The sequence below is a fragment of the Ascaphus truei genome, chromosome 3 (genome assembly GCF_040206685.1).
Source record: "Ascaphus truei isolate aAscTru1 chromosome 3, aAscTru1.hap1, whole genome shotgun sequence".
NCBI classification, from domain to species: Eukaryota; Metazoa; Chordata; class Amphibia; order Anura; family Ascaphidae; genus Ascaphus; species Ascaphus truei.
In genome coordinates this window covers 127,266,749-127,279,295 of record NC_134485.1, presented here as the reverse complement: position 1 = coordinate 127,279,295, position 12,547 = coordinate 127,266,749, and the positions used below count along the sequence as shown (strand labels likewise).

At 40.8% G+C, this 12,547-nt stretch overlaps 1 protein-coding gene across 5 annotated transcripts in view; it reads left to right on the top strand.

The window, feature by feature from the left end:
• Window positions 1-12,547, top strand: part of ACACA (acetyl-CoA carboxylase alpha) — a 286,049-nt gene that overhangs the window by 224,555 nt on the left and 48,947 nt on the right. For all 5 annotated transcript variants that reach the window (XM_075589504.1, XM_075589503.1, XM_075589501.1 and 2 more), the window contains one exon: window positions 11,125-11,302. In XM_075589504.1, coding sequence (XP_075445619.1) covers window positions 11,125-11,302 — 178 coding nt within the window. The remainder of the gene's footprint in view (window positions 1-11,124; window positions 11,303-12,547) is intronic.

The following is a 12,547-nucleotide window of genomic DNA, read 5'->3' as shown; positions in this document are numbered from 1 at the left end:
CCCAGAAGCATATACTGTATGAGTTTAACTCGTATAATGTTGGTATCTTGCCCCCTACGTATATATCCTCCTCTTTTAGCATTAAAAACCATGATTTTGTGAACCCGTAGCTTTGTTTGACTGCTCCAGGGAGAGCTCCATTTTAACACCCCGGGACACTTAATATTTCAAACGGATTATTTCTCCTGAACGAACCGTCAGACTTTAACAATAAAAAGTGTGGAAAAGAGCGATGTCTCCGACGTAAAATGCAAATAATCGCGGGCTGCACGGACCGCTCTATTACCCCTTTCGTGTCATTTGGACGTATAACCTATGTCATGAAAGCCTGCACCCTGGAGGCCCTTACGACGTTCGTTGTACATCCTGCACTTCCCTCCCTTCCTCCTCCTCCTCCTCCTCCGCAGGCACGGCTTTAAATCCACTCCTGCCGGTTGGTGCGTTTTATCTACAGTTCCAGGAATCTGTCTGTATTAACCAAAAAATGATGTCCACCTATACATATCTGGTATCTGTGTAATCGGGTGACACGCAGAAATAATATTCAGTATTCATTTTAATGGTGAATGAATTTTTTTTTAGAGATATCTGGGATTATATTAAGAAAATAAGTCGTTTTATTATTATTATTATTTTTTCATATTTGTGACATTACATCTTGGTCACTTGATATGCAATCCACTCGAGACAGATCCCAATGAAAAGGTCAACTAGCTGGAAAGAAAAACCAATGTATAGTTTTCATACGCATGTGGCAAACACACTCGTCACTGAAGGGGTGATGAGTATGTAGTCAATCTGGGCCATGATAATGATCTAGATGTGCATTTAAATGTGAATATTGAATGTTTATACATACATTACAATCTTTTTTTTTATTTTTTATTTTTAGATCTCACACTTTTGACAAAAATGTGGGAATTAATTTTGTTCCATAACCCAGATCAAATGTTACATAGCTGCTCCAAGTGCATAGTTCTGGGTCTTACCATTTGTAATAATTCATTGGATTTGCACTTAAAATCATTGTTTGCGTATACAGAGGAAAGATTTTCATCAAGCCTAAAAAACATCTTGAATCTGAACTTGGGGTATCCATCTCAATGTGCAGAATATATATATAATGAGGTGGAAACACTATACAGTACAAGGCCAGTTTAGATGATACGTGTAAAATGCCTTGAATTTTGCATGCTCAGATGAACCATCAGGGACATTCAGCCTTTATCTTTTTGTCTATCTGCTGTGATATGCGCATTTGTACTGTATGTGAAACATTTGTTAAGTGATGCAAACGCAAGGAGCATCTCTTCTACAACACGATAAATGTCTAAAGCGATACGGCTAGTTTAAAATAAGTTATAACTATGGGGTTAAGAAAAAATAGAGTCCGAAAATGACCCAATCATCTACTCCGGCCGATATAGAATAATGCTCTTAGTGATGTTGTTCTCTAGTGAACGAGTCTAACGCCAAATGAGTGAGACTTCCTCCATGTGTGTGACCTAACAGGCCTGTACATAATTAGAAATGAAGGTTTCTGAAAGTTAAAAATGTGCAGCTCTACTCAGTACTGTATTGTTGCATATTGCTGCGATTTTTATTCTCCGTGTGCTGGCTACAAACATGGAGTGCAGCTTGAGAAAATTGTATGTTTTGAACAAGAAGAGAAAAACATGAAGGGGGAGGTGAGAACATAAAAAAAAAACACCTTGGTTTTCATGCAGGACAGCGCTGTATTATCTATTATCCTGTGTACAGAAGCATGATAGCATGTTTTAAGTGTGGCTTGTCAGTCTAGGAAGCCCTTTGGGTGTTGCTTAGCCGTTTTGGTTTCAATACTGGATAGGGATTATGCAGGAAGGCAAAATAAACAATTACACCACCCCTCAGCGCACACAAACACACCACCAGGAGCCAATTGCACTGTGGGTAAAATTACTCCAAAATTGTGTGTAATGAGTAGGAAAAGATTAGAGACATCTCTGGCTATGCTGAAAATTGACATTAGTGGAGGGGAGAAAAAAAACCTCTTTACTACTCGGGCTGGGAGGTCTAATTCAGGCAAGGGAAAAAAAAGAAGAAAAACATATCAAGATTGTGTTCAGCGAGTTCCTCCAATGAGTTGTCTGTGGCCGGAAGGCTATTCCGCATAATGTAAAATTAAATTATAAAAACCAAGTGAATATTTAGATGAAAGAGCCATTTCGAAGCAGTTTATTTAGACGAAGCGCCAATGACCCACAACAGTAAGACATCAAGCGTGAAATTTACTAGAAATTAGCAGTGGGGCCCCAGACTCAGCATGAATAGTCTGAGAGGATGTAAATCCCTGTGAAATTAACCCATTTGCTGCCGCTGGCGTGGGTCTGTAGCATAATAGTGTGGAAAGTGTTGCAGGGCTACACAGTAGCAAAGGGATAAAGGGGTATTTGTATCACGTTCCACAGAATGTCCTTTGTGGAGTCTTCACAGTGTTTCCTAGTCCTCTTCTTAGGGTATCCCAGCCAGACCAGGTTTATTTTTTATTTATTTTTATTTATAAAAAATTTTTACCAGGAAATAATCCATTGAGAGTTACCTCTGGTTTTCAAGCGTGTCCTGGGCACAGAGTTATGTTGACAATTCATGGTTGCGTTAAATGACCAGCGTTTAAAAGTTATGTTTACGGACATTTCATGGACAGTTCGAGATAATGTATGTTATGGGCGTATGTAACAGTTACAGACCAGAATAAAATGGGAGATACCCGAAGTCTTGAAAGAATTTGGACTGGTGGCGGCTTTGGGAGTCTTTGGTAGGTTGTTCCAGTCGTGAGGATTACCAATCGCATAATTGCACTTGTGTTATATGTGAATGTGTGATCAGTTGGTTATCACCTAGTACTGGGGTGGCCAACTCCAGTCCTCAAGGGGCTCATTGACTGAGCCACTGATTGAGCCAGCTGCAATGAAGCAGAGCTATCCTTAGAACCTGACCTGTTGGTTGGTGGCCCTTGAGGACTGGAGGTTGTCACCCCTGCCCTACAACATGCCCTGGCTGGGGTTTGCCAAAGATAGGGATGAGAAATACTGGCCATACCGAGAAGCAGTTACACCCGAAGAGTAGCATGTACTGTATATTTTTGCACTTTCCTTCACTTAGATTGCAAGCTCTTCGAGCAGGGACTCGTTTCCCTAATGTTACTTGTATGTCTGAAATGCTTATTCAGATTGTGTTATTTGTATTATGTGTTGTTTTCAATTATTATTATGTCACGTGTATTACTGCTGTGACGCGCTATGTACATTAATGGCGCTATATAAATAAAGATATACATATATACATATAAAATGGTGAGCATAATTATGTGTCCATGCTTAAACTGCTAAGAGACGTGCTTGAAATGGTGTCATATCTGGACTGATTAGGGCTTCACTCTCTCACTGTAGGGTTTTAATTGCCAGCCGTCCCAAACTGTCGCAATTTTTTAAGGCATGTCCCAATTTAAGCCGTCTGAGAAAGCAAAGTATCCCAAATTTGGAGATGGGACACCTTGCTATGCTTTATTGTGACTCCATTATAAAGCTAGTGTGCACTGGAGATACGATCTAGGACATCTCCGCCGACGTTTAGCTGCTACTCACCGCGCCGCAGAGACATCTAGCCGCTTGCAACTTCGCCGCCTATGTAAATCCCTAACTTTACCCTAAAAAAACCTAATCTTACCCCCTAATACTAACACTATGACCTACCCTAAAAAGCTTAGCACCTTACCCTAATCCTCTTCCCAAAAAAGCAAAACCCCTCACTCAAAACCCCTCACTGTAATCCCTTTAGCATCAACCTCTTACCCTAATCACCTACCCTAAAAACCTAACTCCTTACCCTAAAATCCCTAATCTTAACCCCCTACCCTAACCGCTAAATGAGCCCTTAAATGAATATACCTTGGCGAAGCGTCCGGTGACTGAGTGTCACCTTGGCCAAATGGTGGCGGAGACTTCTCCATCTCGCCGCGACCAAATTCCCAATTCCGCTGGAGATGCTTATATAGTTGCCACTTGCCACCTATGTGCCAGATTAAAGTACTGTATGTGGGGCATATGTCTGAAGGCAAAACTGGTGCAATTCTAAGGGCCAGCTCAGGCGGAACGCGATGCGACGTGCGCACGTCCGACACAATTCCGGTTTGTTCGGTGAGCGTTTTCAAACTGAAAACTCCACCGGTGGCAAAGTGCAGCATTGTCGCTGCGACATTTTGCCGCCACAACCCGAATTGAAATTTGGTGCTATTGTCGCGTGACGTGAGCTGGTTCAGCCAATAGAGGCGAACCAGCTCTGTGACGTGTCCGTTACACGCCCCCGCCATGCCCACAAACGGCGCGAGCCAATGCCTGCAGTTTGAGTAGAGCTCGCTGGGCTGCATGAGCATGCGGCGGAGGCGCGAATGCTAGCACGGTCCCGCAGCAGCCTGTCTGATCGAGCCCTAAGGCTGGGGCCATGGTACCGCAGACCGTGCGGAGGCGTCCGCACGCTGAGCGAACAGACTGCCTTAAGGCAGTGTTCGCGTCCATGTGGCGTGCGCGCGGGAGGGGGCGCGCGTTGCGCATGAAATCAGTTCAAACTGATTTCTTGGCGCGACAGGCCGGTCACGTGAGCGGTTCGCCCAATGAGGGCGAGCCAGTTCCGTGACGCCCCTGGGAACGCCCGTCCACCATGGCCAGGGAAAGCACCCGCTTACCTCACTGCCTCGGGTAAAAACATTGCTCCTGCTGCATCAACAAAATATTTTATTGATTTCAATGGGATTTTTTAAATTGATAAATAATAAACACTTTGTGCCCTAATATTACAGCACTTTTGCTTTGATACATTTGAGCCTTTATGTTTCAAAAATTGGGGGGGGGGATGATTATTCATTAAACTGCATTAGTGGCAATCAGGGTACTAACATATGGAAACTCCCATTGAATTCAATGTGAGTTTCCCTGTGATTCCCAATCAGCACTATAGCAGTTTAATAAATATTATTTCCTCAGTTTCTGTTACATGATGAGTCACTGTAATGTTCTGCTTTATTATTCCTTATCCCCCCCCCCTCCCCCCCCAGCATGAAATGGCAAAAAAGTTTGCTCTGTTTGTAATTAAATGTATTTTAAAAAAAGGAAAATGTATACGAAGAAAATAATCTCAGTAAAATGTATTTAAAGCTTTTTGCCCTTCCAAAAATGTTACAAATTTGCCAATGCAAAAAATGGTATTCATGCGAGTTTATACCTCCTAGTCACATGTGGATGTTGCCATACTGACTAACGTGAATGTGCTTTTTATGTAGTGTTCGTAGGAAAAAATGGAGATCTCTCCATTTTCCATTGACTTGCATTAGGTTCCTGGAATTTCCTTCAGGGAGAAAGTAAAAACAAAAACAAAACAAACATATGCTTAAATCAAATTATGAGGCAGCCTGCCACATACAGTAGATAGGTCAGTATGGATGTAACACACAAACCACCATTTCTAATATTTCTATTTTGGTGTTTATTATTATTTTAACGACCCATACGATGTTCCCGGACGTCCTAAGATTTGGAATTGTGCCTAGCGTTGATTGTGTACACGGCTCTTTTGGAGTCTCGGCTGCATTGTGTAGGAAAGAGGGTTTCAGTAGCAGTCACATTACTAGAGTCAGAATGTCACTGGCTATTTCTTGTCTCTGGCACTGCAAGAGTCAAGACAGGATATCCAACTGATGGGGAGAAGTGCAGTGGCAATAGCCGAGTTATACAACTGTTCACATTGGCAGCCATGTTAAGGAGGCCCTCAAGGTGTCATTATATACCTCATTTTAGGCCAAAAATAGAAAGCTGTGGAACGATTTCAGAATGAAGTACGTAAGTGGCAGGTGAAAGAAGAAGCGGACACCATTTTAAAATCGCTTCCATAAACTGCTGTATTCAATTTGAAGCTTAAAATCATTATCACAAACATCCCCACCGCAACCCCCAATAATGAAGTCAATCAAGAGACCCATTATCTCAAAAAGTTTAGAGCAATGTGCTGACATTTTTTCCCCCTCTAATTGCTGTATTAAAATGAATATGCCATGTTTATCCAGTTGCAAAAGTCCAAAATAAATTAGTACTTCAATGTTAGGTAATAGTATTTTTTTTTTTTATTTGGGCATTCAATTATTTGTCTGTCCAAATGAAATAATGTATTTTGTACTAATTGTTGTACTGACAAAGACAATAGAAATAACGAACAAATCGAGTTGACTTGTATATAATAAGCATGCTAGCCACCTCCCCCTATTCATCAGAAAGACCAAAGATACAGTGCTTATATCAAAATGCATCTTTTTTTTTTTTTTGCTATCTTCCTGATCAAATTGCCAAGAGATCTCCCCCATTTCCTTCCCAAATTTCCAAGTAAAACCTTTTACATAATATCATGGATGCCAATGCAACGATGTTCTCCCTACAAACTTAAAGCTACAGACCAAGCAATATCCTACATGTGTTTTTTTTTTTAATAAATAAGTTCTGTACTATGAGAAAATACTTGTATCATTTTTTTAAAAACAACTCTGAATGACATTTTTAATGTCTTATAATGTAACAAGCATTTGTATTTCTATAGCAACCAAGTCACATCCCCTTCCTCTTTTGAAACACCCTTTTTTAAGCCTTGTCCACTCTCTAGCAGTGCACCAATTGTATCTAGTGACTGCCTGGTCACATGATCTCCCCCACAGAACTTTGCATCTTTGGTCCTCTCCTGCTGTACTGACAGACATTTAGTGAACCCCCGAGCCGAATCTTAACCGATCGATCACAGAAGAACAGATCAATCGCCAACTTGGCTAATTACTTATCATTGTGTGAATTGTATTGATGCACATAATAAAGGGGGGAGGGGGAGAGGGAAATGCAGCTTGGTCTGCTGCTTTAAGGCAACGTTTTTTTTAACACTTCAATCAAACGCTGAGGAGGCTGATACCCAGTGTATCGTTTCAAGATGCAATCACTACAAATAGCTTCACTAACCACAGGGAAGTAAATCACACTCAAAATATGTGTAACTCATTTGAGTATAAATATATTTAACAATATCTTCTTAGATGGTATACAGTAATTATACAACACGACCAGTATAGCCTATAATCAAAAGAAAAGTCTCCAGATGATACTCAACATATGTAAAAGATTCAATCAAATAATCTACAGGACAAAAAAATACAGTACAGAATCAGTGCCGAATGCATTACAACAAATGTTAAATATGCCCTTTAAAGTTAAATATCACAGTTTACATCCTTAAATGTATACTCTTACTTTGACATAGATTAAATATTTATTTTTATGTTAGGGCCTGATACACTAAACGGTGCAAAACCTTATGGTACCTTAAGGCTAAACATTTTTTATAAACCTAGCCCCAAGTCCTGTGTTTCTAAATTTACTTGAAATCACTACATTACTGAATAAGTTTAAAAAAAAAATTAATTCCAACTTGGCTATGATCACTACATTTTTTCACTACAGGAAGATAAGTTGGCTTTGGTGCGCTACAGATAGAACCACTTACACTATATTACTTTTATGTCAATTTCTACTTTTAATGTATAGTTTTGCTTTTTATCTTAAAATGTACTGTGCACGGGAAGGTTATTTTTTTTTTGGAAACCTGAGGTATTCTAAAGGTTGAAATAAGGACACACAAATCCAAGCATACTCGTGTCTGTAGCCCTCCAGGCTTTCTCGCAAACAATTTAGCCCATGGTGACAAGATTCATTATAGTTTCAAGGGGATAGAGGAAGGCAAGTGTTAGCCACAGTTTTATCATCATGTTTTATGCATCTCTCACTGGACATTTACATACGTTGACTAGACTGCCAACAGATTTGCACATGCTGCAGATGCATTACATGAAAGCATTGTGATGGACTTTATACATAATGTTCGTACATTGTGTATTTTTATAATACTTGTTGTCCTGATGAAGAAGCCGTTAGGGTGGGAAGGCTAATACAACAAAGATAGCATGTTTCTCAGCCTAGGGTACCTGTTCTTACTCTCAGGTTGTAACACACAGGAGTCGATTTAGAGTTGGCTAACAGTGGAGTCACCGTGCAAGCTCATTGCACAGACACAAAAGATACTGTAGTTTGTGTGGGGGATCATTCATATTTAACAACTTGGAGGTGTGTCTTCTTAATTTATTTAAATTACCTCAACATTGGCATGCACATGTTAAATAGCACCTGTCTTCTTTTAGCATCTAATTTAGAGTTGGATTAACGGCTGTTCTTAATGTAAGACCCCTTCTTCAATCATGCATTGGCAACATATATTTTCTAGAATTATTGCTGTAATTGCCACTCTATTGATGCGCAAACGCAGCCTGCCAGAGCTTGCTATTCTTGAAAAGAGACCCCAGAGAAGGAAAATAATGTATAGGGTTAGAGCTGATATATTTGGCCTACCTTATGATAAGGTACTCCAGAGGTACCGTCTCACACCTTACATAATCATGGACATTTTGGAGCTTAAGGTTGATCTAGCCCAGTATTATTCAACCGGGGTTCCTAGGATCCCTTCTGTTCCCCAGGCATCCCTTTAGGGTTTAAAACATACAAGAAAAAAATGGGGCAAGGTTGTGCAAAGAAATGAACACAAAACACACACCAGATATAATAAGCTATCTCAATCTCTCCCTGCAGCTCAGTCCAAAATCTCTCCCCCAGAGAGAAAACACAAATACACAGGGAACACTTGGACCTATAGCGCATGGGAAAAAGAGAAAACTACACATAGTGTAATCTGTATAAAAGAACCAGCAAGTTATGCTAAAAGAATTGCACTTACAAGATAATAGCTAAAAACCAGCAATTTATCAGGTTCTTGGCTTGCTTCATAAGGATGGTAACCCCTCTCCGTCCGATCAACCAACTGTATCCTCCACGATAGGACTTGTATCCTCCAGGACAATAACCAGATCAGCTCAGAGCCCAGAGGAATAATATAGGAAAAGTACCCAATGTGCACACACAGTACAAATATTTAATAATCGATAAAACTAAAAACATAAAAAAAAGGGATATCTCCACCGGAGTAACACACATCCCCCGACAAAGCTAAAAAGCTAGAGACCCGGGAGGTTGGTGATCCGCACACCCCTCACAGTATAGTCCTGCTCACCGGCACCAGCACCTTTCAGTCCAAGGCCCTTTGGAGCGACGACCCGCGTTCTCCTCCGCCGGTCTGTGTATCCAGATTTCTTCCGCATCACGTGAAATCCCCTCTCGTGCCCCTGACAAAGCCATTCCTGGAGGATACAAGTCCTATCGTGGAGGATACAGTTGGTTGATCGGACGGAGAGGGGTTACCATCCTTATGAAGCAAGCCAAGAACCTGATAAATTGCTGGTTTTTAGCTATTATCTTGTACGTGCAATTCTTTTAGCAGGACTTGCTGGTTCTTTTATACAGATTACACTATGTGTTGTTTTCCCTTTTTCTTTTTTCCCCATGCGCTATAGGTCCAAGTGTTCCTGTGTATCCCTTAAGGGTTAACTGCAATTTTCAGGTCATTTGAAAATTGTACCAAATACAGAAGAATTTACAATGCATCTGATCTCAGACGCGCTACTAGAGAGGGTTGGGGTTCCTTAAATGCATCTGATCTCAGACACACTATTGGAAAGTGATGGGGTTCCGCAGAACTTCCCAATGTAATGATGGGGTTCCTTAACCAAAAAAAGGCTGGAAAATACTCATCGATCTAGAGACTAAAATACACATTGAAACAGCTATTCCTCCAATGAATAAACTACAGGCTGCAGAGCTTCCTTCTTCTAAGCTCTAGGGGTGAGTCCCCCCCAAAAGTCATGTTTTTAAGAACGTGCTGCTGCAATTAATTCCAAACATTACGCAGACATAATTATTACACAATTCTGTATGATTGCAAAAGACGGTAAAATGACGCACAGCCAATGGCACAATCTACCTCACTATCATATCAAGACCAGCTGCAAATGACTCAGTAGTGCCTAACCTTTAATCTGCTCCTAATTCCAGAAATACTAGTGGCGCTAAGATGTTAGTGCTTGCATCTCAACTCATAGCTCAGCTAAGGTTATCTAAGCATATGTTTGGTTACATTCACTGAAAGACTGCAAGCAGTATATTGGTCGTCATTTCTATAATTAATGTAGTTTTAAGTCTAACATATTGTCGTCTAGATGAATATGATGTAACCCAGGAGTACATTTATTTTAAGTGCGTTGGGGTGGTTGGGTATATACAGTGAGGTACGTTTTGGATCTGTATTTGTCCCTTTTCAGGATCGGAAACAATGAATACATTGTTATATCCTGTGCAATATTGGACTGCCTGCTTTCTTAGTTTCCAATATTTTATGCATATATTGCATTTAGCAGTGCACTCTCTAGAGTCTAGAGTCTAGACTCTCATTTTTTGTGTGTGTGTGTGTGTGTCTCACGTGAGTGTAGTAAGGCACTCCTAAATTGTTGAAACAGAGATGGCACGGATGAGAGGTTTTATGCAACGTCAAAGTAGAGGTCCTTGGAGTTCACCTAAAACATTCACGTTAAAGAAAACGCCATGTGTGCTGCTTCCCGGGATACTTACTGGTGAAGTTACCAGTATTGCTTCCTGGTTTTTAAAGGGGATTTAAATGACCGTTCAAAAGAAAGCCACACTTGATCATGCTGCCTCTTCCTGCTGGCTGGAGATTTGGCAGCCATTTTGTTTCCCCTGGAACAAGTACGTTGGAAACCAGAGGTTTCCGTATCTTAAAATAGCACAATTCAGTCCCCAGCTCCTATTCTGTAAAAAAAAAAAAAAATCGGGGGACGTATAGCGGGGATTGTTGCTTTAACATTAAATATTTTCATGAAAAAAAATTATCAGAGTGATCTACCAAAGGAAACATTTGAAGCAACGGGCACGAGGAATAAGTTCAAGGTTGCAGTTACGTAGCAGTTTCTTGTTATTGATCATGCTACTTCCGTGTGCTCGATAGGTTTGACCACATATGCAATTAAATCATTTTGTGTTGATTTTTGAACAAAATTAAAAGATAAATAATTCTGTGTGGCTGTTCACTATCTATCTACAGATATGTATGATCAAGTGCTGAAGTTTGGGGCCTACATCGTTGACGGTTTGCGGGAATACCGCCAGCCTGTGCTGGTCTACATCCCACCTCAAGCCGAATTGAGAGGGGGCTCGTGGGTAGTCATTGATCCTACTATCAATCCAAGGCACATGGAGATGTATGCTGACAAAGAGAGCAGGTACCTTACCTTACCTTACATTATTTGTATTATTACTAAACGTTCAGTTGTAATGTTCTCATTAGCAGACCATTATAATAATAATAATTTTTATTATTTTTATTATTATTATTCAGTTGTAATGTTCTCATTAGCATACCATTATAATAATTATTATTATTTTTATTATTATTATTCAGTTGTAATTTTCTCATTAGCATACCATTATTATCATTTGTTTAATAGAAGCCATTCTATTCACTAGCACAGGAGTGGCCAACTCCAGTCCTCAAGGGCCACCAGCAGGTCAGGATTTAAGGATATCCCTGCTTCCGCACAGATGGCTCAGTCGTTGCCTGTTGGTGGCCCTTGAGGACTGGAGTTGACCACCCCTGCACTAGCCTATAGGACTCCAATACATATTACGGTATGAAGCTTTGATGTTTGTGCGCACTGTGAGAGAATTGAGTCTTTTTAGAGAGACAAGGGTGAATACGAGTAGGTAGAAGGGCATTAGAGAAGTTAGACATAGGATGTCCCGTATTAAGGCAGAAAGTACACATAAATACATGCAGTATCCTCTGCTTTTGCATGATCATTCATCTTTTGATAATTGTATCAATGCAAATTGCTAACTGAATTTCTCGAATAAATAAAGTTGTTTTGTATTAGCATTGAAATCGCATACTCTATGGCAGGGGTGCACAAACTGGGGGGGTGCGCTTAACTGCGGGAGGCGCGGGGTTTACAGAGGCCCCGCGCGCTTCCCAAAGGCACTGAAATTAAGTGCCGGGGAAGCGGCGAAGGCCTCTGTAAACCTAACTTACCGTGGTTCAGCCGGCATCTGGAGACGCGTCGCCATGGCAACGCGGTGGCAAATGCCGTTGCGGGGTCATGTGATGGCAGTGGCAATGTGGCGTCATGACGCCCAGACGCTGGGAACCAAGGTAAGGGGGAGGAAGGGAAGGCGACTTGCGGAGAGGAGGACAGCCGGCAGGGGGGCGCAGGGAAAAAGATTGCGCTCCCCTGCTCTACGGTGTTCAGACTTTAGTGCATAGTGTTTACTTTAATTTAATACCAATTGTGTTGATCTCCAGTCCTTGGCAAGCTGCAAACTGGAGGGTTTTTTATTTTTTTATTTTTAAAGCATATCCCTGCAAAACACTAATTTAATGCTAGTTACTTTTAATATGTGAAAATGAGCATATCATTTGTATATAAAGAATGATTGGCCTTTTGTGGCCATTTCGGATGAAATATGGTCTG